The following is a 21,623-nucleotide window of genomic DNA, read 5'->3' as shown; positions in this document are numbered from 1 at the left end:
ATTTAGACCTTTTCAGAAAGGGCGTTTTTACAAGTACAAGACCACGCCCACACCACGCCCACTTCTTGTCAATCAAAAAAAAAAAAAAAAAAAAAAAAAAAAAAAAAAAAAAAAATTTTTTTTTTTTTTTTTTTTTTTTTTTTTTTTTTTTTTTGTAAATGATGTATATAAGTGAGCGTGGAGCTTTGCTAAATTCAGTTTGAAATTGATTCTCAAGCCTCGAGAATGAGCTTGATTGCTTTTAAAAAGAGATTTTGTTCTTCTTACAAGTACTGGAAGCATAGAGCTATCGAATGTCCCATTTGCTCTGATAAAGTGACGTTGGAAGATTATATAAAGACTCATTCAATATCCAAACATGGTCTCAATGAAAAAATCAAATGCATTTTTTGTGGTAAACACACATTTTGTGAAAGTCTCGAAGCAAACAACAGCCACGTCGAAAAGTGCTTTATCCTTCTCAAAAAAAAGAATCGAATCAACAAAAAAGTTTGCTCCCTCCTTACTGACGACACTCCAGTGCCCGCTCCCAGTTTATGTGACTGCGTTCCATTTGATCTCTCATTGCTTTATCGTCGACTCCACCACCGAGTCATGGAGGAGGATGCGCAACAAGCTGGATTTTATGACGACTACCCGGGCGACTTTCCAGAGTTGACCGACACGGGATCGTATGCCGCGTTTGATGAAGAGAGCAATTTGGGTCGCGAGCCCTTGGCCCTGTTTCGAATGTATTTTTCCGACTCTTGGACGCTCTATCACGTGTTTATTCGATCGTATGCCTTTTCCAGTTTCAAGACTCACATGTCTCCACTCTTGGAGGCCGGTGCTATGGTCGTCTCGACCTTTTGGTGTTTGTGCGACGGTTGCTCGACCGACCTGCCTCAGGCCATGGCGTGTCATAAACTTCATCGCCACATGATTGTGGCCGTGCGAGATCGAGCCACCTTCTTTAATGCTTGGAGACGCATCAGCGTGACGCGTGAATCTGAGCGCTATTGCAAAAATCAGAAAGAAATCCAGTCGCCCATGCATTTGGCCAATACTATTCACTACGTATCGAGCGAAAAACCTCAATGTTCTGGATCTCAGAAGAAGGGTGGCGATGGGACGCCAAAAGGACACTTTTACATCAATCGCCCGTTGCACAAGCATGCCGTCACTTCCATGGTCTTGTTGTGGCCAACGGGCTCCATGGAATACATCCAGCAAAAGCTTCGTCATCAAGTCGTCATCGATTGGAAAACGGAAACCTACTGGTCGTCTGGCGAGAAAAAATATCGGGTTCGCGTGCTCGACGTCTTGCCGGAGCTGCGAGAGTGTCCCGCTTCATTGCGATGGGATTACGAGCCACATCCCGATGGAGAACACCTACTGTACTGGACAGAGAGTGACATTATGCGCGTCCGATCCACGGAGGCAAGCTTCGAGAATCGCGTCGAGGCCATGACACATCAGATTGAATTGGGTAATTCATGGCGTCAACGCATGAAGGACGTCTACTACACGCTCAATAAAGAACAAGTCTTTCAAATGCATATTTTTGAGCGTGCGCAACAGAAACAAGCCGTGGAGATGAATAAGCTCTATGCCATCATTGACGCACTGGAGCGAGAAAATGAAACGTTGAAGCGCAAAATTGCAGAGTTGGAGCAGAGATCCACCACCGTCAACCATTTTGTCAGTGACATTCATGCGACCACGGTCGTCGTTCAATCTCAGCAGGAGCGTGGCCAATCGTCTGGGTCATCATCACAGTTTGGGGGTTCTGAGAATTGATTTTTAAAAGAATGTCGTTGGAATACAGTTAAAAAAAAAAAAAAAAAAAAAAAAAAAAAAAAAAAAAAAATTTTTTTTTTTTTTTTTTTTTTTTTTTTTTTTTTTTTTTTTTTTTTTTTGATTGACGGGAAGTGGGCGTGGTCTTGTACTTGTAAAAACGCCCTTTCTGAAAAGGTCTAAATTCTTGGTCTAAAAACGGGTAAGACTAATTGAGCCAGTTCTATAAATAGATCAGTCTATAAATAGATCCGGTCTATATATAGATTTTTTTTTTTTTTTTTTTTTTTTTTTTTTTTTTTTTTTTTTTTTCAATCGTCTGACGACTTGGGCCGAGGCAAAAAAATTTTTTTCAATCGCCTGGAGATTTGGGCTGAGGCAAATTTGGGTCGAGCCGAAATTTGAAATTTTCGAAATGCAAGTTTTGAGTTGTCATGGGCAAGCGTTGTCGTTACGTCACATACCACTTCCGGTTTATAAAAAAAAATTTTTTTCACTCGTCTGGAGATTTTGGGTTGAGCAAAAATTTTCTCGAGACTGAATGGGATGGCCATCGAGCGTCACATGCCAATGGATGGATTGGACTGTAGATCAATGGACGCATTGCTTTGGATGCGTCACATGCCAATGGATAGGTTTGACGTGTATTGGGATGCGGGTTTTTGGTGAAAATGGGCTTTGGAATCGCGTGACATTTTTTGGAAAACCCTTGCCTTGAGACACTTATCTTTTCACCACTTCCGGTTTATGAAAATTTTTTTTCACTCGGCCACAGATTTGGGTCCAGCAAAATTTGGGTCGAGACAAAATTTGAAATTTTCGAAATGCAAGTTTTGAGTTGTCATTTGGCCACGCCCACTTCCGGTTTAAAAAATTTTTTTCAGCTGAGCCCCGAGCCTCGAGTCTCGAGACAATCTCTCCATGCATCATCCAAACACTCTAATGACCTTGGGTCATTGACCTTTCAATCACAATTCCCATGTCCTGTCACGTGATATCCTAAAAGTGCATCTGATGAAAGTGTTTTGTCCCTCGACTTCTTGGAATTACATCCGGTGATATTCTAAAAGTGCATCTGACGGATGTGATGTGTCGCTCGACTTCTTGGAATTACATCCGGTGATATTCTAAAAGTGCATCTGGCGGATGTGATGTGTCGCTCGACTTCCTGGAAATACATCCGGTGACATTCTAAAAGTGCATCTGGCGGATGTAATGTGTCGCTTGATTTCTTGGAAGCGCATCCGGTGAGGTGAATCTCATCGCATGACTTTCTGGAAATGCATCGTGTGATTCTTTTCAGGTCACGTGGCATTTTCTAAAACATTTCAGGACGACTGGAGCGCCCTCTGTGTGTCTATAAAAAGGGCTCGCACGCCGAGGAGCCGTTATATTTTTTGACATAGAGTCGATTCAAAATGGCAAATCTTTTTATTGTAAGAAATCTCGTTCTCAAATCCCCCGATGAGGTGTTTCCATGCTATGCTTTTCCTCGGGAGGTGTTGTTGATGGGAGAGCCAGAGGTCGTGGAATTGGGGGACGAGGCGCATCCAGTGCTTCGATTCCTCGACCCGGAAGGCTATTCCGATGTGAGGCAGGTGAGGGGTGCTTTTAAGCAATTTCTCGATCGAGAGTTGCGTTTCGAGAATAATGTCAGTCAGGTGAGCCCAGCTTACCGGAGCTTTGATAGCTTCGGCATGAGATGGTTGTCGAATATTGTGTGTGACTGGTTTAGGAAAGGCTACAACTTGACAGACGATTTGCGGATTCGCTTAGCCAGCGAAATTCGAAATTGTCTGTTCTCGTTACCTTTTGAAAGCTGGTATTACGCCCCACCCGAGCCTTGCCCGATTTGTTTGGAGGAAATGTTGGAAATGCCTCATCCAACTCGTTGCCAGCACGTGTTTCACGCACAGTGTCTGGACAATTGGTTGCGCACGCGTCCACACAGGACATGTCCCCTTTGCCGACACGAAATCTAACTCTGTGTCAAAAGCCATTTTTTTTTTAAAAAAATGGGACGAGTCCCCCTCATTGGGGACTCGTCCCATTTTTTTAAAATACACACAACGCCAACATTGGGCGTTTGGGTGCAGACCCCTTGAAAATGCATTGGACAGGGCTTTCTGGGGACCATTTCACATACACAATGGAGTGCTTCACGAGAGGGCAGTGAGAACGTTTCCAATCATGGTGTCACGACAAAAGAGCAGTGAGAATCGAGGCTTGAGACTATTTATTGTGTCGTTTTGCGTTTCCAATTTTATTTTGCAAGGGTCACGGTGCTCAGCTATTTTTTCGAGTGACTGTATTATATTATTTTTTTAAACTCCTTTTACAATATTTTCGCGATAGTTTATTACGCGAAATATGTTGTTCTAAGTATAAAATAAAGGGTGTCTCTTTGAGAAAGAAAGCATTATGGAAGAAAAAATAAAATAAAATAAAATTACCTGAAAAAAGGATCAAATTTCAAGCCAACCTACTCCCCTTTAATATTATGCTATAATTTTCAAACTCGGGCCGAAGATAGGCCTCTATGAACGGAGCCCCTCCACCAAAGCAAATTTTTATAGGCCTATACGGGGGGCCGTGATGGCCCCTTAAGTCTTTTGTTTAGCAAACCGGGAAGGGTACTTGAAGCTATATCGTAGCGCGATTGTCGTATAAGCGTGGTCCAACGGCTAAGACCATGCGCTAGTGACTTGCACATGGAGCGAGAGGGCGTGGGTTCGAACCCCAACAGTGGTCAATTTTTTAATTTTTTTCTTCTTTTGTTTATTTTACATCAAATTATTTATTTAAGGTGTTTTTCGACTTATTAAAGAATCCCATAAATAAAAGAGAATTTTTTTATTCGGAGAATTTCAAATAATGCTTAAAAGTGGGAAAAATCCCGGAAAATTAGCTTATTTATATTATATTATTTTTTTAAACTCCTTTTACAATATTTTCGCGATAGTTTATTACGCGAAATATGTTGTTCTAAGTATAAAATAAAGGGTGTCTCTTTGAGAAAGAAAGCATTATGGAAGAAAAAATAAAATAAAATAAAATTACCTGAAAAAAGGATCAAATTTCAAGCCAACCTACTCCCCTTTAATATTATGCTATAATTTTCAAACTCGGGCCGAAGATAGGCCTCTATGAACGGAGCCCCTCCACCAAAGCAAATTTTTATAGGCCTATACGGGGGGCCGTGATGGCCCCTTAAGTCTTTTGTTTAGCAAACCGGGAAGGGTACTTGAAGCTATATCGTAGCGCGATTGTCGTATAAGCGTGGTCCAACGGCTAAGACCATGCGCTAGTGACTTGCGCATGGAGCGAGAGGGCGTAGGTTCGAACCCCAACAGTGGTCAATTTTTTAATTTTTTTCTTCTTTTGTTTATTTTACATCAAATTATTTATTTAAGGTGTTTTTCGACTTATTAAAGAATCCCATAAATAAAAGAGAATTTTTTTATTCGGAGAATTTCAAATAATGCTTAAAAGTGGGAAAAATCCCGGAAAATTAGCTTATTTATATTATTTTTTTAAACTCCTTTTACAATATTTTCACGATAGTTTAACACGCGAAATATGTTGTTCTAAGTATAAAATCAAGGGTGTCTCTTTGAGAAAGAAAGCATTATGGAAGAAAAAATAAAATAAAATAAAATGACGGGGAAAAAGGATCAAATTTCAAGCCAACCTACTCCCCTTTAATATTATGCTATAATTTTCAAACTCGGGCCGAAGATAGGCCTCTATGAACGGAACCCCTCCACCAAAGCAAATTTTTATAGGCCTATACGGGGGGCCGTGATGGCCCCTTAAGTCTTTTGTTTAGCAAACCGGGAAGGGTACTTGAAGCTATGTCGTAGCGCGATCCTCGTATAAGCGTGGTCCAACGGCTAAGACCATGCGCTAGTGACTTGCGCATGGAGCGAGAGGGCGTGGGTTCGAATCCCAACAGAGGTCAATTTTTTTCTTCTTTTGTTTATTTTACATGATATTATTTATTTAAGGTGTTTTTCGACTTATTAAAGAATCCCATAAATAAAAGAGAATTTGTTTATTCGGAAAATTTCAAATAATGCTTAAAAGTGGGAAAAATCCCATAAAATTATATTACTTTTTTAAACTCCTTTTACAGTATTTTCACGATAGTGTAACAGGCGAAATATGTTGTTCTAAGTATAAAATCAAGGGTGTCTCTTTGAGAAAGAAAGCATAATGGAAGATATATATATACTCTCCTTTAATCGCTGCTTCAAACCACTGTTATTTGTTCAATTTTTATTATTCACTCTATTTTGTTTAGAACTTGAATCCACTATCTCTACATCGGTTCTCGAGCCCCTTCTCCTTTAATCGGTGCTTGAAACCAATGTCATTTGATCAATTATTTCAGTTCACTATGTTATGTTTAAAACTTGAACCCACTATCTCTACAACTCTAATTGATTTTCTAATATTTTATGGATATCTTCAGAGCCATGAACAATAGCAAGAAAATAAAATTAGAGAAATTTTTTTTATCAAAATGGTGCATTTAAACACCTTTGCCCTAAGAATTACTCTTTTTATTTAATAATAAAATTCATGCATAATTTTGTTAATATGTCATACGGAATTACATAGTGCAATTACCTAACTGTATATGTCTGGGTTATTGTTCTTTTGATTGCTAATTTAGAAACCTGTGTATCAATAAATTAACTTAATTTGTGAAATCTGCCATTTTACACTTTAATATTTGAAAGCAGGGTTCTCAAGTTTTTTCGACTTTAGAACCCCAAATGCTTTACCTTCTTAGCTATTGCAGACTTTTGCACCAAATCGAGACAATTAATTAATTTGAAAAATACAATGTGAAGAATTAAATTTTTTCTTTCAATTATCAAAGACAGTTTTAAAATTAGATTATATTGGGAAATTAAATTCACAAACAACTGTACTCTTACCTATTGACCGTCATGAGAGAATTAACTAGCATATAAAACTGTGATAAATGCAAACACAAATAAAAACAGCAATTTTACTTAAAAAATTTTGATTTTTTTATTTCAACAAATACTAATGTAGATTTAAGTAAACATCAACACTCAAATATTGCCATAAACACTTATTCAATTAGTATATACAAGAATAAAAACGATACATTGTATAAGTAGTTTAAAAACATATTTTAATTACACTGTACAAAAGAGTTTTTCAAAAGAAAAATGATAATAAATAAGTAAAGTTTTTTTTTATTTTTATGAAACATGATTATATGAAAGAAATGCTAGTGATTTTTTTTCAGCATGCAGTCAATGTGGAATAAGATAGATTTTGATAAGTCATCTTTGGCCATATGAGGTGACAAAAAACAAATTGACCAACTAAATAACAATATTTTGATTACTTAATCTGAGGAAGTTCTGCGATTTCAATACAATAACAGTGCTACACAGAGTGAATTCTGTCAATACAATGTGGAAAAGCAAACTCTAACTCTAATTTTTTGACTATTCTATCTGCAAAGAAAATAGGCAACTTTAATTCAAACTCTTTTAAACTAGAACTGCATATATAATTACTCAAAAGTGATATAGCTTTTTCCGTGTACTTTCTTTTATAAAGAAACTAGAAAGGTATATGAGGCAAAATATGTTATTTCTTACTTATAAAAAATATAAGCATGATTCAGCTCAAAATAAGGGAAAAAAAGTTAGTTCTAAAATTTCCGGCCAGTTGGTCAGTGTACCTAACTGCGAAGCCGATGGTTGTGGGTTCGTATCTCAGTCCACTCGGGGCATTAATGTTTCCGTTTGTGTGAATGCAGCCCACCCTGTGAACAGCTCTGTAGCTTGCTTCCATGACATACGTTCACAGGTGGCCACTGACAAGGGAAACTAGGGAAGTGTGACTCGCCAATTTTGAAATAAACTAGTGGGATGTATGCCTTATGAGGAACAATTTTAGGGGGCAACATTCGTTTCGGCCCATAGCAGGTCTTGTGAGAGATAAAAAATAATTCAATATATGGAAAAATCGGTATTTTATTACTTCAATGCAGACTATTAGTTATTGTAATTGTCTCATAATCCAATTAATTTGTAATTAATTGGATAATTAATTAATTTTTTAATTAATAAATTAATCAGAATTAATTAATTAATTTATTTGCAATTACATTCTCCAATTAATCTGGAAAGATTTTTGGAAAAAAAAATTTTAAAAATTTGATGTCAATTTTTTTTTTCAATTAACCTAACAGGATTTTCTGAAAAACTGCAGATACATAAAATTTTCAAACAATAAATATGCATTATATAGTACGTGAAAGTAATTAATTATCCAATTAATTACAAATTAGTTGGAGTATGGGACAATTACAATAACTAATAGTCTGCATTGAAGTAATAAAATACTGATTTTTCTATACATTGAATTATTTTTTATCTCTCATAGGACCTTCTATGGGCCGAAACGAATGTTGCCCCCTAAAATTATTCCTCATAAGGCATACATCCCACTAGTTTATTTCAAAATTGGCGAGTCACACTTCCCTAGTTTCCCTTGTGAGTAATGTAAAATGAGCAATGCTTCCGGCATCTTCCAAGAAAAAGAATGAAAATTCAGTGCTTGCTGTTAAACAAAAGTTTAAGGAGCTATTTAAGAGCTTTTTGCCCTATTTCTTTTATAAAGAAACTCAAAAAAATATAACGCATTTAATTTTATAAATATAAGTTTAATATATAAAATTTAGTAGATCACTAGATCATATTCCTAGTAGATCACCTAAGTCTGGCAGCGGTCAGTGAGTGGGTGGGTGAATGTTTTGATCAGCTTTGCAAAGGAACTAAAAGGGAGCAGTATTGGTCCTCATGAAACTGCTCTTACCATAAAATGTTTAACTTTACACGCAGGTCATCAAACTACCTAAGCAGAGGAGTCATTTTTTCATCGGAGGATCAAAATCGTGATGTCAAGTCTTTATGTTATCCTCGGGGATGTTACTCAGACAGTTGCCAATAACTCATTGAGCAGCTCGATATAAATAAAGTATTACTACTCATTTTATAAAAAGGAGGATGAAATTTATGCACTAAGCATGAAAGCAAATGGATATTAAAAAAATCAATAATTTTAAAAATTTTTGCATATGAATAAGATAAAAAAGTTTATCATTTTTTTCAAATCTAAAAATTTATGATTTTCTTAAATGAAAGGAAATAGAGATCTTTCCTAAAGAAAATGTCTCTACATAATTTTAAAAATCACTTTATATTTCTCGTAAACAAATTTAAGAAATGTATTTCAGATTTCATACTATTACTAGGTTGTAATTTAAGTACAAGCTAATCACTAGGAACACAGAAAACTTCCTAACTGTTCATTCTGTAATAAACTAACTATACATGAATGAACTTACTTAATTGTAATTTTATGAATATTTAAATAAAGCACATGACCGCAAATAAAATTCAAAAATTTATAGATTGTGTTGCACTTTTTAAATTGTTATTTTAAAATCATTCAAAATTTAGACAAAGGTTTCGACTTTGCAAAATAGCTATTAGTAATCAGAAGAACAATACAAATAACGCAATACTGAAAATTTTCCAGAAAAGATTAAAAATCGGTAACTAGAATTCATTTCAATTTTTCATTTATTTCTGCAAAAGTAATTTTTGTGCCTATTACAACATAGTAACTACAATGATAAAGGTGCAATTATATATTCTACTTATTAATTTTTCCTGAAAGTAAGAAAATGTTCTTACTACCAGCTTCTAATCTTTTCTAGATAAGTACAGACAAATTTCATTCTAGACAAATTTCAAATTCGAGAGATATTTTTACAACTTAATTCTATAAAAGTTTATACATAATATTATGCATAAATTTACTATTAAATTTAAAAAAAAAAAAACTTCAGTGGCTTTTTTTTTTTTTTTTTTGGATATTGGCTGCAGACAACAAAACTTCATTACTCTTCATAGTAAAGAGGGGAAAAAATCGTAATAGTTGGCACTTCTGTTTAGGAGTTATTAAAAATTAATCTTATTATTTTAATAATAATAAAGAAATTTTAAATTTTTTTTGAAGATTTTGAGATAATGCTACAGTGAAATGTGGTTGCAGGTGTAAAGAGTAGAAATTAAACTGCCTTTTTTTTTATAGACATTATAGCTTCTTTTCATGCATTTTATATGAATATAAGGAATAGGAAATTCAACAATACTAGGATACAAACTATTGCTAACTTTAAGTATTATTAAAAGATGTTATATACATAAATCAAATTGCGTACATTATGTAAGAGAAAGAAAAATGTAGAGTTATTTGTAATAAAATCATTTTTCAAATTTTTTTCTTTTTCATAAATGCTCAAACAGCTTTCATTTATACAACATAATAGACTACTATTAAATAATCACAGATATCTTCTATTTGATTTCCAGCACATTTTCTGTTTTCGTTGTTTTATATTCATATTTTTTTAAACAGATAATTTGAAAAAGCTTTGGCACATATATATACAGGTTATTAATATGTTAAATTCATTTTAAATAGGCAATTAAATATATTCAAATTCAATATATATATAGAAATAGCAGGAATCTACAATACCAAGCTTTTAAAACACTTATTCTCAGCAACTGTTAAATATATCATTCAAATAACAATGATATATAAAATGAAAGACATACATAACATATCATGTTAAATTTATATTACAAATGCACAACATAATAGTTGAATTTAAGTAACGTATTTTAAAACTTATAACTTTCATTACAACATGTTTAAAAGCACCAAAGCTATTTAACAAATTTAAAATTTCAATTTTAAATTCTACAGGAACAATGATATGTTGTTCTGAAAGGTTCGCTTTCATTACGATGAATAATATTACCTTTTTTTTAAACATAAAATATTACTTCGAAATATCACAATTTCTTTAATGCAACTTTTTAATTACACAACACAATACTGACAAAATGGGCCTTATTGTTGCCTGACAATTATGGATCTAGTAAAATACATTGCAGAAGCATACATACTTTCCCACTCACCAATACAATTTAGGGGTGCCACTGCAAAAAAAATCTCAAGATTGAACTTGCTTTTTGACTAATTAACACGGTCTAGTGTTGCTCAACAGAATTTTCAAAAATTTATTGCTTAAATCACCTTTCCATGAGATTGCAAAGTATTAAATCAATGACTTGCTTATTTTTTCTAAAAAATATTATTTTCATCATTTTTTTACAGCAAACAAAAGCTACCACTTATCCTTTTTTTTTACACTATTTGCAGAATAATAAACCACTATTTTTTTCTTAAAGCCATTCATATCTCTACTTATTTTTTACTACATCATCATAAATTTTCAGTTCTAGCTCTATAATTTTTTTTAAAAAATAATCTCAATTTGAGAATTTTATTTCATTTTTCTAAGCATTTCTAAACATCAGGAGGAAAAATTCAAACAGATTCAGATTAAACATTTGAAAATGTTGAAGTTCTATCACTCCAATTTCCTCATCATTATTTTACGAAAAATAATATTTTAATTAAAAAGTAATAATTTTTTTAAACTACAGTAGGGAACCGATTATCCGGAACGATCAGGACCATCGCTATTCCGGATAACTGATTTTTCCGGTTTTCTGAATCGCTACAAAAAGCCGTTTTTTTATTGTCAAACTCAACTAAAAAAAAAAATATTTGGAAATAATCTTAAAAAGAAGAAAAAACAATGAAGAAATATACTAATGATTATTTCCAAAATGATGGTAAGGTAAACATCTTTCAAAAAAGAAAGAAAAATCCTAAAATCTTACGTGGAAAAAAATTTTTTTTTTTAAAAATGGCGGGAAAATTTATCGAATTTCGTTCCGGTTTTTTGGTTTTCCGATTTCCGGATAACGGGTTCTCCGGATAACGGTACTGTATTGTTAACCAAACATTAAAAAAAAATAATGGAAAGAAATTATAAGTAGCATGGAATTCAGCCCACTGGTTTTTCTCAAAACTGATTGTAGTCCTCAGGACTGAAGAGTGGCACAAATGTAGATAACGTTTATGGGAAAGATATATTGGATGAGCTCCCATATATCCCATTAAATTGCAAAATATTTTGATCCTTTGCATTTGCTTTTACTCTGTCTTATAAGTATTTTACTAAGGAAATTAGTGTCAGTTAAAATTAATAAGTAATTGTACTTCAATCTTAATCCGGTCTTTATTATTGTAATTACCCACAATATGCTGTAAAAAAATAATTGTTTACAAGTATTTTCTTTTACAAACTAAGATGGAAATTATCACAGGTTAACTTTTTTATATACCACTTTAACTCTAAAAATTATTTGCATTTTATGAACATAAATGCCACCACTACTGACGATTATGTTTTCAGAAAGAAAAAAAAAGATTAAATAGTTTGTTTTAATTTTTTCAACTTCCATGAATTTCTAATAAAAACTTTTAAAATTGATTAAGTTAAAAAAAAAAAAATTAAATTCACTATGGTAAGAAATAATGTAGTCCCCCCCCCCCCCCCGACTCGAGTAAATGATATCAGGGAGATAAAAAGTCTCTGCCCTGCCAAACCATCCAACAAGGATGTAATCATTTTGTCATGTTGTTATCCAATTCGATTGATATTGTGTTGTTAAATGAAAAAGAGCTCTAATTTTAATTAAAATTGGATTAATAATTTACATAACAAGTATGCATATTTTATACTTGTGCCATTTGTGAATATTCATTATAAATTTTTTTTTAATATATTTTTGTACTTTCATGTAGTTTTTGTACAAAATGGACATAAATATTTATTAATTTGTCTTTAAATTTTATTCATTTTTTTAATGAGATGACAATACATACACTAAATTCATTTTGGCACACTTATTTGTTCTTTATTCTTGTAAATTATCTTATGAAAAAAAAGTATTCAATATGACACTCAATTCCACTTATTTCTACATTTGAATCAAATAAATTGAAAAAAATTTATTTAATTTACAATATTAAACATTTTTACTATTTACATATCATTCCATCATTTTCAGTTTAATCAAATTTGCAAGGTGAATTATTAAAAGGGATTCATTATGTTAACTGTGTGAATTATCTTAATTGAAACTTACTTTAATGTAGTGATATGTTTTAAATTCATGTTAAGATATTATTTAAAAACTAAAAATTTAAAATATGCAATTTTATTAATAACTGATGTACAAGTAGACTCAGAATTAACCAAGATCAGATTATTCGGGACGCTCATTGAAAAAAGAAGTGAAATGATGATTGTGGCTGTTAAAATGTGCGGGAAGACTGCATTTTTCTTCACCCTTCCTTCCTATTGCATTGAAGTTGTTCAGCTGACCTCAAGTAAGCCAACGGGTCTAGAATGCTGTTGGGGCGGGGTCAAGATGAGATATGTTTCAATCGTGGTCGCAGTTTCAGTGTTCTTCAGATTAAACTTCTGCCACATTCTTTACATTCTGTTTGTAGTATTAACTATTGACAACACATAAGTTTCGCTTTTAGTAAAAATCAAAAGCAGGAAATAATTTTGCAAAATCAGAAAATGTGCAAACAGATCATTAATGAGTGAATATGAGATTGGTGATCAAACTGTGAAAGCCATTATAAAAAGGAACAAAGCTACTCGAATTTTTTAGAACCTCAGATAGCCAAAAAGAAATGCATAATTGAAAAACGATGAAAGCCTCAGCCTTTGAAGATTTAGATAAATACATGGTTTTACCAACATAGAGCTACAGGAATTCCTGTATCAGTTGTCGTTAAAGTCAAACTTTTGCTTCAAAGAGCATTTGGAAGATATCTGTTTTCCTCAAAAAGCTGTTCTGTTGTTGGTTAGCCCAAAAGAAGTGCCTCAGATAGTCCAAAAGAAATGTGTAATAGAAAAACAATGAAAACTTCAACTTATGAAGATTTAGATAAAGCTGTGGTTTTACCAACCGAGAGCTGTCGTAATTCTTGTATCAGGTGCTGATTGTGCCGCTAAAGAAGAAAGCATCTGGGAGATATTGGTCTTCCTCAAAATACTGTTCTTTTGCTGGACAATGCAACAAGTCACCTGTCTGAAGAAACTTTAAAAACAGATGGAAATATCTTTGTCAAATATCTGCTCCGAAATGTGACAGCTCATATTCAACCCATAGATCAGAGTGTTATTCCAAATTTTAAGACAATATATCACAGAAATTTGCTGTTCAAATTGGTAGAGGAAGGATAGGATGATTTGGGGAAAAAAATCCTGAACATTATTTATTAATTAGATGCAGCATGGAAATTAGTAAAAAGTGCCATAATTACAAAATCATGAAGGGCCATTTTATTGACAATGATATTCCAACAGATGACAACAATAGTGTACATTTGATAAGAAAAATCTTAGAAGATTTCATAACGTTGGACTATTCTAAATAAAGAAGTAGTGGAACAAGAATTAACAAAGATTCCTCATTGGAATTTCACAAAATTTTAAGCGATGATGATTTTGCATCCGGAAGAAACAAGAAATTTGTCCAGAAAGAGATGAGAAAAATGCATCTCATTATCATAGTAATGTATTAGTACACATAGAGTCGTTACTTAATTACATGGATCAAGAAAATGACAGTACACCTGTAGAAATAATGATGTTAAGAAATCAAATTAGAAAAATTTGTCAATGAGTTGTAAATCTATATAACCTTCCTGTTAATTCCTTTTAGCTAATAATAATATTTAATTGAATAAAAACTTTAAAACTTTTTTTTAATTTTTGATCCACCTGGTTAATCAAGCGTCTACTGCATTTTCTTAAAGCTGTTTTTTTTATTTTTAAATTCAATTTAGCAGATGAAAAGGATTAAATTCAAAAAATAAATAATAACAATAAAATAAATAAATAAATGCAATATGTTAAAAAAAATAATAGAAAGGTAAAAAATATCAATGCAAACAGATGAATCATTCTGTATTTGTTACAATAACACAAATATTTTAATACAAACCAATATAAATAAAATAAATCACCAGAATTTTTTGATTCACTTATTACAAAAGTTTCCATGCATTTTATACAGCATTAACGATTACTTTTGTGCAACAATAAAAATTTTAAAAAACGAAAATAATAATCTAAAATGGAATGTCTCGAATAAATATTTATACATAAAGATGAGATTACTTAAAAATTTATAGCATATCAGTTTATTATTTTTATGTAAGGGAGTATATTACGTTTATATATAAAAGTGTATAATTTAAAGTAAATTTGATGCTTTTAGAGTTATGTTTTAAAAACAATGATATAGCAACAAAAATAATAATAAATAAATAAATAAAAAAAACAGAAATTTTATTTTAGTTATTTTTTTATATCAAAAAAGCTCAGTTTTCATTCTGCAGATAAATTTCAAATAATAAAAGAGATTTCACGTAAAAAAATAAACTAGTAAAATTCACACCAAACGAATAAAATTAATGAATATCTAAAAGTTAATTAGCAGCCATACAACAGCTGAAACTCATAAGCATTTGTAAAATATCCAGTTAACCAAAATGATTTGGTTTTACTTCATTTTATGAATAGACCCATTGAATAGAGCAGATACATTGCTGCCAACGTGAAAAGGTAAAACATCCAATAGATTCAATGAAATATCAATTTCACACTAACTATTTTGTTATACCTACATTATTTTAGACACAGGAAATGTAAAATCAAATATAATAATAAATATTCAATTCATTTTAAATTATTATAACATAATCATTAATTTAGTTTCGAATAAAAAAGAACAATTATTAAAGAAAAGTTTCAAACTAATTATCATAAATAAGATTTACTTCATTATTTAGTTCTAACATTCATTTAAATATTTAAGCAAACAATAAACTGAGTTAATAAACTTATTTTTATAGGAATTTTTTGGAAAAAAAACTCTCCCACTTTAGGGAATTTTTTGAAGCATATATATATATATATAAATAATATTTGATTAAATCAAGAGAAACTGGCAAAATCCAGGAGTATACCTATAACTTCAGTATCCAGATAATTTACAAAATTATAGGAAAATTATTTTTACAATTTTATTGTGTCAGCAAATAACATACTTAAATAACTAAGAACAGATTTCTACTATTATATATATGTATATAAGAGCTGGTCATATAACATAGCACTTATAAAAATTCTTACAATTTTTTTAAAAATTTTTTGGTATTAGTTTAAAATTTCTCCCAGGGTCTGAAACTATTCATAATATTTACACTATGACAAACTTTTATTAACTGTTAATTTTCATAAAGATGTGATTTATAATCCAAGGTATTTATAGGATATCTGATATGGCATAAGTAATGCTTCCACAAAAAAGCAATAAATAATAATAAATGCATGACTTAAAAACTAACTTTTCTATGATAATTCCTATTTCAAAACACAACTGTGATTAGATTGTATTCACATTTTAAACACTTTGCCACACATTTTTGAGCAACTATACCAGTTATGGTACAGCAAATATTGTTTTTATCTTGTATCTACAAATGTGAAATGCATTCTGCATTATTACTAATGTCTTTGAGTAGTATAGTCAACAGTCAAAACTACAAATCTCTCTTTACAAATATATATATAGATATATATTATATTTTATATATACTCATACAAATATGTACAGCTCATGACACACTATTCAATTAGCACCAAACACACAGCACAAAAACACAGAAGTTCACACAAATACACTTATTCATCACTTAGATTAAACTTCTAAAGCATAACATTATTTAAAACAATTTTCTTGAAAGCATCAAAAACATCTTAAGCATACTTCAAAATCCAGCTAATTGACACAGTTGAAACGTATATACATTAAAGAAAATGTAATAAATAAATAAATGCAATGAGTAAACATTTCTTCAAATCATAACTGCCAATCTCAAAAAAGAAATTTTAAAAGGGAAAATTTTTAAGAAACAAAACTTAATTTTTTTTCTCCATAGATATTAATAGAAAAGTTTTGTTAGATTTTTTTTTATGCATTATAATATTCTGAAACAAAACTGACACAGTCAAGTCAATGTAACTAAAAACTAATTAAATTTTGGATTTACTGTGAGCTAGTAAAAAATTAAATGTGGCATAGTAAACATTTTTTGATTATTAAAGGAAAAAAAAGGGAAAATTTTTTGTTCATTAGAAATAAACTTTAAAATAATTTCAACCTAATTGCTAACACGGAAATAATAAAATTCCATTATGAAATAATATAAATTCATGCTAACTATTTCACAATGTCTAAAATATTTTAGACAAAGGAAGTATCTTTAGTCTCTAAAATACAAAACTATATTACCCTAACATCTATAAATTTAAATAGTCTGCAATATTTTCAATCTACGACTGACATTTAATGGACTTGATTTTACAATGTTTATTGTAATTTTGAACTCATAATTTCAAAAAGTGATAGATATTGCATCAATTACAGATAATTACAATATATTTTTATTCATTAAATTTCTGCAAATAATAATTTGTATTGTGTAAATATTTAAAAAGGAGAAATTTCAAAGCGATTTTTAAAAATGGAGTTTATTTAATTATTTAGAGGTCACAACTTAATTACTTAAATAATAATAAACAGAGAAACAATTATTTTGATGGGGAATTTTCTAAAACTTTCACAATTTAGGAAAATTTTCAAAAATATATATAAAAAAAAAATAAAAGATTTTTTTGATTAAAATAAGAGAAACTTGCAAAATTCAAATTGTTTCAATACTATCTGATTACATAAATCTAATGTCATTAAAAAGCAGATAAAATTTGTTTTACGCAGTACCAACAAACAACTGAAAACTGGAATATTAAGTGAGTGAGTCATAAGTATAAGCGCTTAAACAAATTGAGCTATAAATTGGGCAGCAATTGAAGGTTAGTTTTTGTTGAAATAAAGGACTTCGTTGCAACAAACACAGCAAATTATAATGTCTTTAAAGTTGATACATGCTATGCTCACTAAACAAATATATATAAATTAATAATAATTATTAAAAATATTTATCATAAATAAAATGTCATACCGAAAATAAGTTTTTATAATGCGTTGTTATATTTTTGTTTCACAAAAAATAATTGTTTACTTTTATATCAAAACTTTCTAAATAATTAAATACTATGAGAGAAATTAAAATTAATAATGTGAAATTGGCAGCCATACTTAAGATACTCATAATTGATCTAAATCACATGAAGTGGCTAGTTTCAAGAACAATCATGCATGATATACCTCCATTTATTTATAGTAAAAGTTTTTTTGCTTTCTGTACAATAAATTAAACATCTGCATCACAGTGTGTTCATTTTATAAATAACTTCCTTAGATCTATAACCACCAATAATTTAATAGTTAAATTTCATTAAAAAAAATTGCAGTATACTATAATTGTATGGAAGTGTAGATTTTTTTTAAAGAATCAAAACTAAAACTGATATAAGTCAGTTCAATTTTCCAATGTAATTTTTTTTTTATGAATATCTTATACAAAAAAATATTTTAAAACAATAGAAATATTAAAATTTTTTTAAAAATCAAATCTATAAATGAGTAGTATATCCATCCAGTAGTATACCATCCAGTCAAATTTTATACCTAAAACATAGATCAAAACTCCAGAAATTTAGAATTTTGTTTAAATGCAGCACCATAAATTTTTAGAAGATACGGGCCAGCTAAACTTCACAAAGGCACAATGTGAAGTTGCAGATTTGCTTAATTTTAGGAAATTATGTTTTGCTTGCTTCATTCTCGAGAAACCATTAGTGATATGGTAGCACCACACTCCTGCAAAACTGCTACTGCTTTGTTATGGTCCAAATGTGTAAAATCTTTCCCATCAACCTTGAATAATAATTAAAAAAGGAAAATTAGGATTAAGTAATAACCCTTTCAAGACTAGTTTTTTTCTTTTCCAATAAAAAGACAAATTGCGAATTCAGTAGATTAAATAAGGTAAAAATAACAATATTCTGCTAAAATAAAATAAAAAATGGAATTATTTGGACAATTGGAGAGCTGGGACATAAGTGTCCCACCCCCGTGGCAGAATTGCGGCGACATTTTCGCAGAATATTACAGAGTTTTTGTAGAAGGATTTTTCATTTGGGAAAAGTTTGGTTTTCCTTTCTGCATAATTTCTTGAAAAAAGAGTTTTTCTTCTACAATTTTTTTTTTTCAAAGATGTCTTTCTTGCGCATCAGAGAGGAAAGAAATAATCATGGTTTTTCTATTTTCATTTGAGATATTAAAAAAAAAAAAATCTTTGATGACTGGCTCAGCTAGAATTTCAAAATAATAATCTAAAATAAAAAATTCAGAAATCACGAAAGTTTAAAACATAGTTCGCTCTAGAAATGATGTTCTTTCTTTAATTTTTTTTCTTTAAGAACTCAATATTTTACATACACTTATTTGAGAATCTCGTTTTTTAAAGAGTCCTATTTGAGAATCTCTTTTTTAAAGAGTCCTATTCGCATCATACGTGATCTTTATTTTAGCAGTTGCTGCCAAATTACGAATTTTAATTTATGTACGCATTTTAATTTACTATCGTTTTATTTATTTACGAATTAATTAGTATAATAATTTACAAAAATCAAAAGAGGAAATAATGAATGTATTTTTCCGCCCACAAAATGCGCGAAAATTGCATATAATATTCGAATTAAAAAAATATTACTTTTACAATTAAAAATTTTTATTCTATACTTTCTTCTGCAAACACAACGTTTCTGTTACTTTAAATTAGTAATTGTAATAATTAAAAGTATCTTAAAGCAAAATATTAGTGCTAGGGAAGTTTGTCGCAGAAAGTCCGAAAAAAAATTCTGCCACAGGGTGTCCCACTAGGTTTTTAGACGTTAAAGTAAAGTTTAAGACAAAAGGGTCAAACTTTGAGAAATAATTTTTTTTTTTTAAAAAAAAAACAACTTTAATATAAAAAGTGTAAAGTAGTATTAAAAATTAACAGCAGGGTAACAAACACTCATGAAAAAAAAAAAACCTGATTTTTTTCAGACCGATTCTATTTTTAGCATGATTAAAATGTATTGCATTTAGAATATATTTATGATTATTTGCATACATAAGCAATAACTGCATCCATTATTGTGTAAATTTTAACACAGATGGCGAATGCTAAGCATTAAAAATCTAATTTACTTTTGACTTTATTATAACTTTTTATAACAAAAATAGTAAGCGGATTCTAAAATATGAACATCTTACATATGTAAGAGCATAAAATAATAAAATAAAAGAATGCCATACTTGTAATATTTTATCTCCAGGTCTTAATAAATTACTAGCAGGTCCATCAGCTATAACATGAGCAACATATATACCCTGAAAAAAAAAGAGAATTAATAAGGTAAATGTAATGAATACAATATAATACACTAAATGTAATAAATACAAAATATGAATAATACAACAAAGCAACCAAAATTTCTAATTCAGATTTTTAGTAAATGAATTACACAATAGAAACTGCATTAAAAACTTTTTCGAAGCAATAAGGGTTTTACAGAATGCAATTTAAAAATTATACATTTATTTATTAATATTATAGAAATCATTTATCTACAAATTTTAATGTGTGACTAATATCACAACTTCACACTTACATTGTCATGAGGTTTTCCAGGATTTCTAGGTGATCCAATGCCTCCTTCAATAGAAAATCCAAACTCAGGGTTTCTTGAAACTATTACTGGAAACTGTAACAAAAAGAAAATAATAAACTTTGTTACAACACATGAAAAAGAAAGTCTCTGAATTCAATTAAGAAATTCCTAGCTTAATTTTGAATACATTTAGTTACTTTGAAAAAAAAGTAAAAATGATTTTTAATATTTACCAATTTAAAAACTAACAATAACAATGAAGGAAATGCAAAAAAATGCATATAAAGAAATTGTGACAAAGTCTATAAATTATCATTATTATTTTTTAAATGTAGTACATATAAGTTTTGTCATTAGATCAAAAGATATTAAGGAGGATTTGTTTTCTTTTTTGGCAGATTGAACACATAATTTAATAATGTATTACATTTTAGTTATGATATATATTTAGAACAGGATGCGTAACCAAATCTTTCAACAAAAAATAAGCACCCTTTAAGTACTTTTTAAGCACTAAAAGAATATTTTTAAGCACCATATACATTAAAAAAATTATAATAAGGTTTCAAAGACTTTACACGATCATGATAAAATAACTAATTTCTGATATAGAACTCTTTTTTCCGATTATATTAGTCACTATAAAAAGATCGAGAGATTTTTCAGTTCGATCTCATAAGGTGGAAAATGAAGCCTGAAATTGAGAATATCTTGCAAAATGCAGCAGAGTTGCATTTGAGAGTGCAAGAATCACATTGCATGCGAGCGCGCAAGTATTTCATCACACGTGTAAAATGATTTGCGCTTGCATACGCTACGGACCGACAGTAAGCTGAAATGCATTGTGTTTGAATGAATTGTGAAAATGTTGAATAGAACAATGTGAAAAGTACGCTTTCGCATAATATGTCGTGAAAATCGACAGGGTTAAGAAGAAAAAAAATCTTATACGAAAAGGGAAAATTAAGCACTTTTTAAAAACACCCAATAAAAAAAGTACCTTTAAAGAGCTTTTAAAAAACGAAAATAAGCTCCTTTGAGCACTTTTTAAAAACGTTACGCACCATGTAGAATACTCACACAAATATTGAAATTAATTCATTGAAAAATAAGTTTTTATAGCAAGTTTATATAAAACGACGTACAG

General features: G+C 30.4%; 1 protein-coding gene across 1 annotated transcript in view; it reads right to left on the bottom strand.

Moving 5' to 3' along the window:
* Positions 1 to 18,370: 18,370 nt before the first annotated feature.
* LOC107440676 (uncharacterized) overlaps positions 18,371 to 21,623 on the bottom strand; it is a 68,409-nt gene continuing 65,156 nt past the window's right edge. Inside the window, exons 21-23 of the mRNA XM_043053289.3 lie at positions 20,477 to 20,569; positions 20,121 to 20,195; positions 18,371 to 18,692 (exon numbers count right to left, since the gene is read on the bottom strand). Coding sequence (XP_042909223.2) covers positions 18,594 to 18,692; positions 20,121 to 20,195; positions 20,477 to 20,569 — 267 coding nt within the window. The 3' untranslated portion in view covers positions 18,371 to 18,593. The remainder of the gene's footprint in view (positions 18,693 to 20,120; positions 20,196 to 20,476; positions 20,570 to 21,623) is intronic.

The sequence above is a fragment of the Parasteatoda tepidariorum genome, chromosome 5 (genome assembly GCF_982258835.1).
Source record: "Parasteatoda tepidariorum strain Cologne lab strain chromosome 5, Ptep-v5.0, whole genome shotgun sequence".
NCBI lineage: Eukaryota > Metazoa > Arthropoda > Arachnida > Araneae > Theridiidae > Parasteatoda > Parasteatoda tepidariorum.
This window is presented reverse-complemented; position numbering and strand designations above follow the sequence as displayed.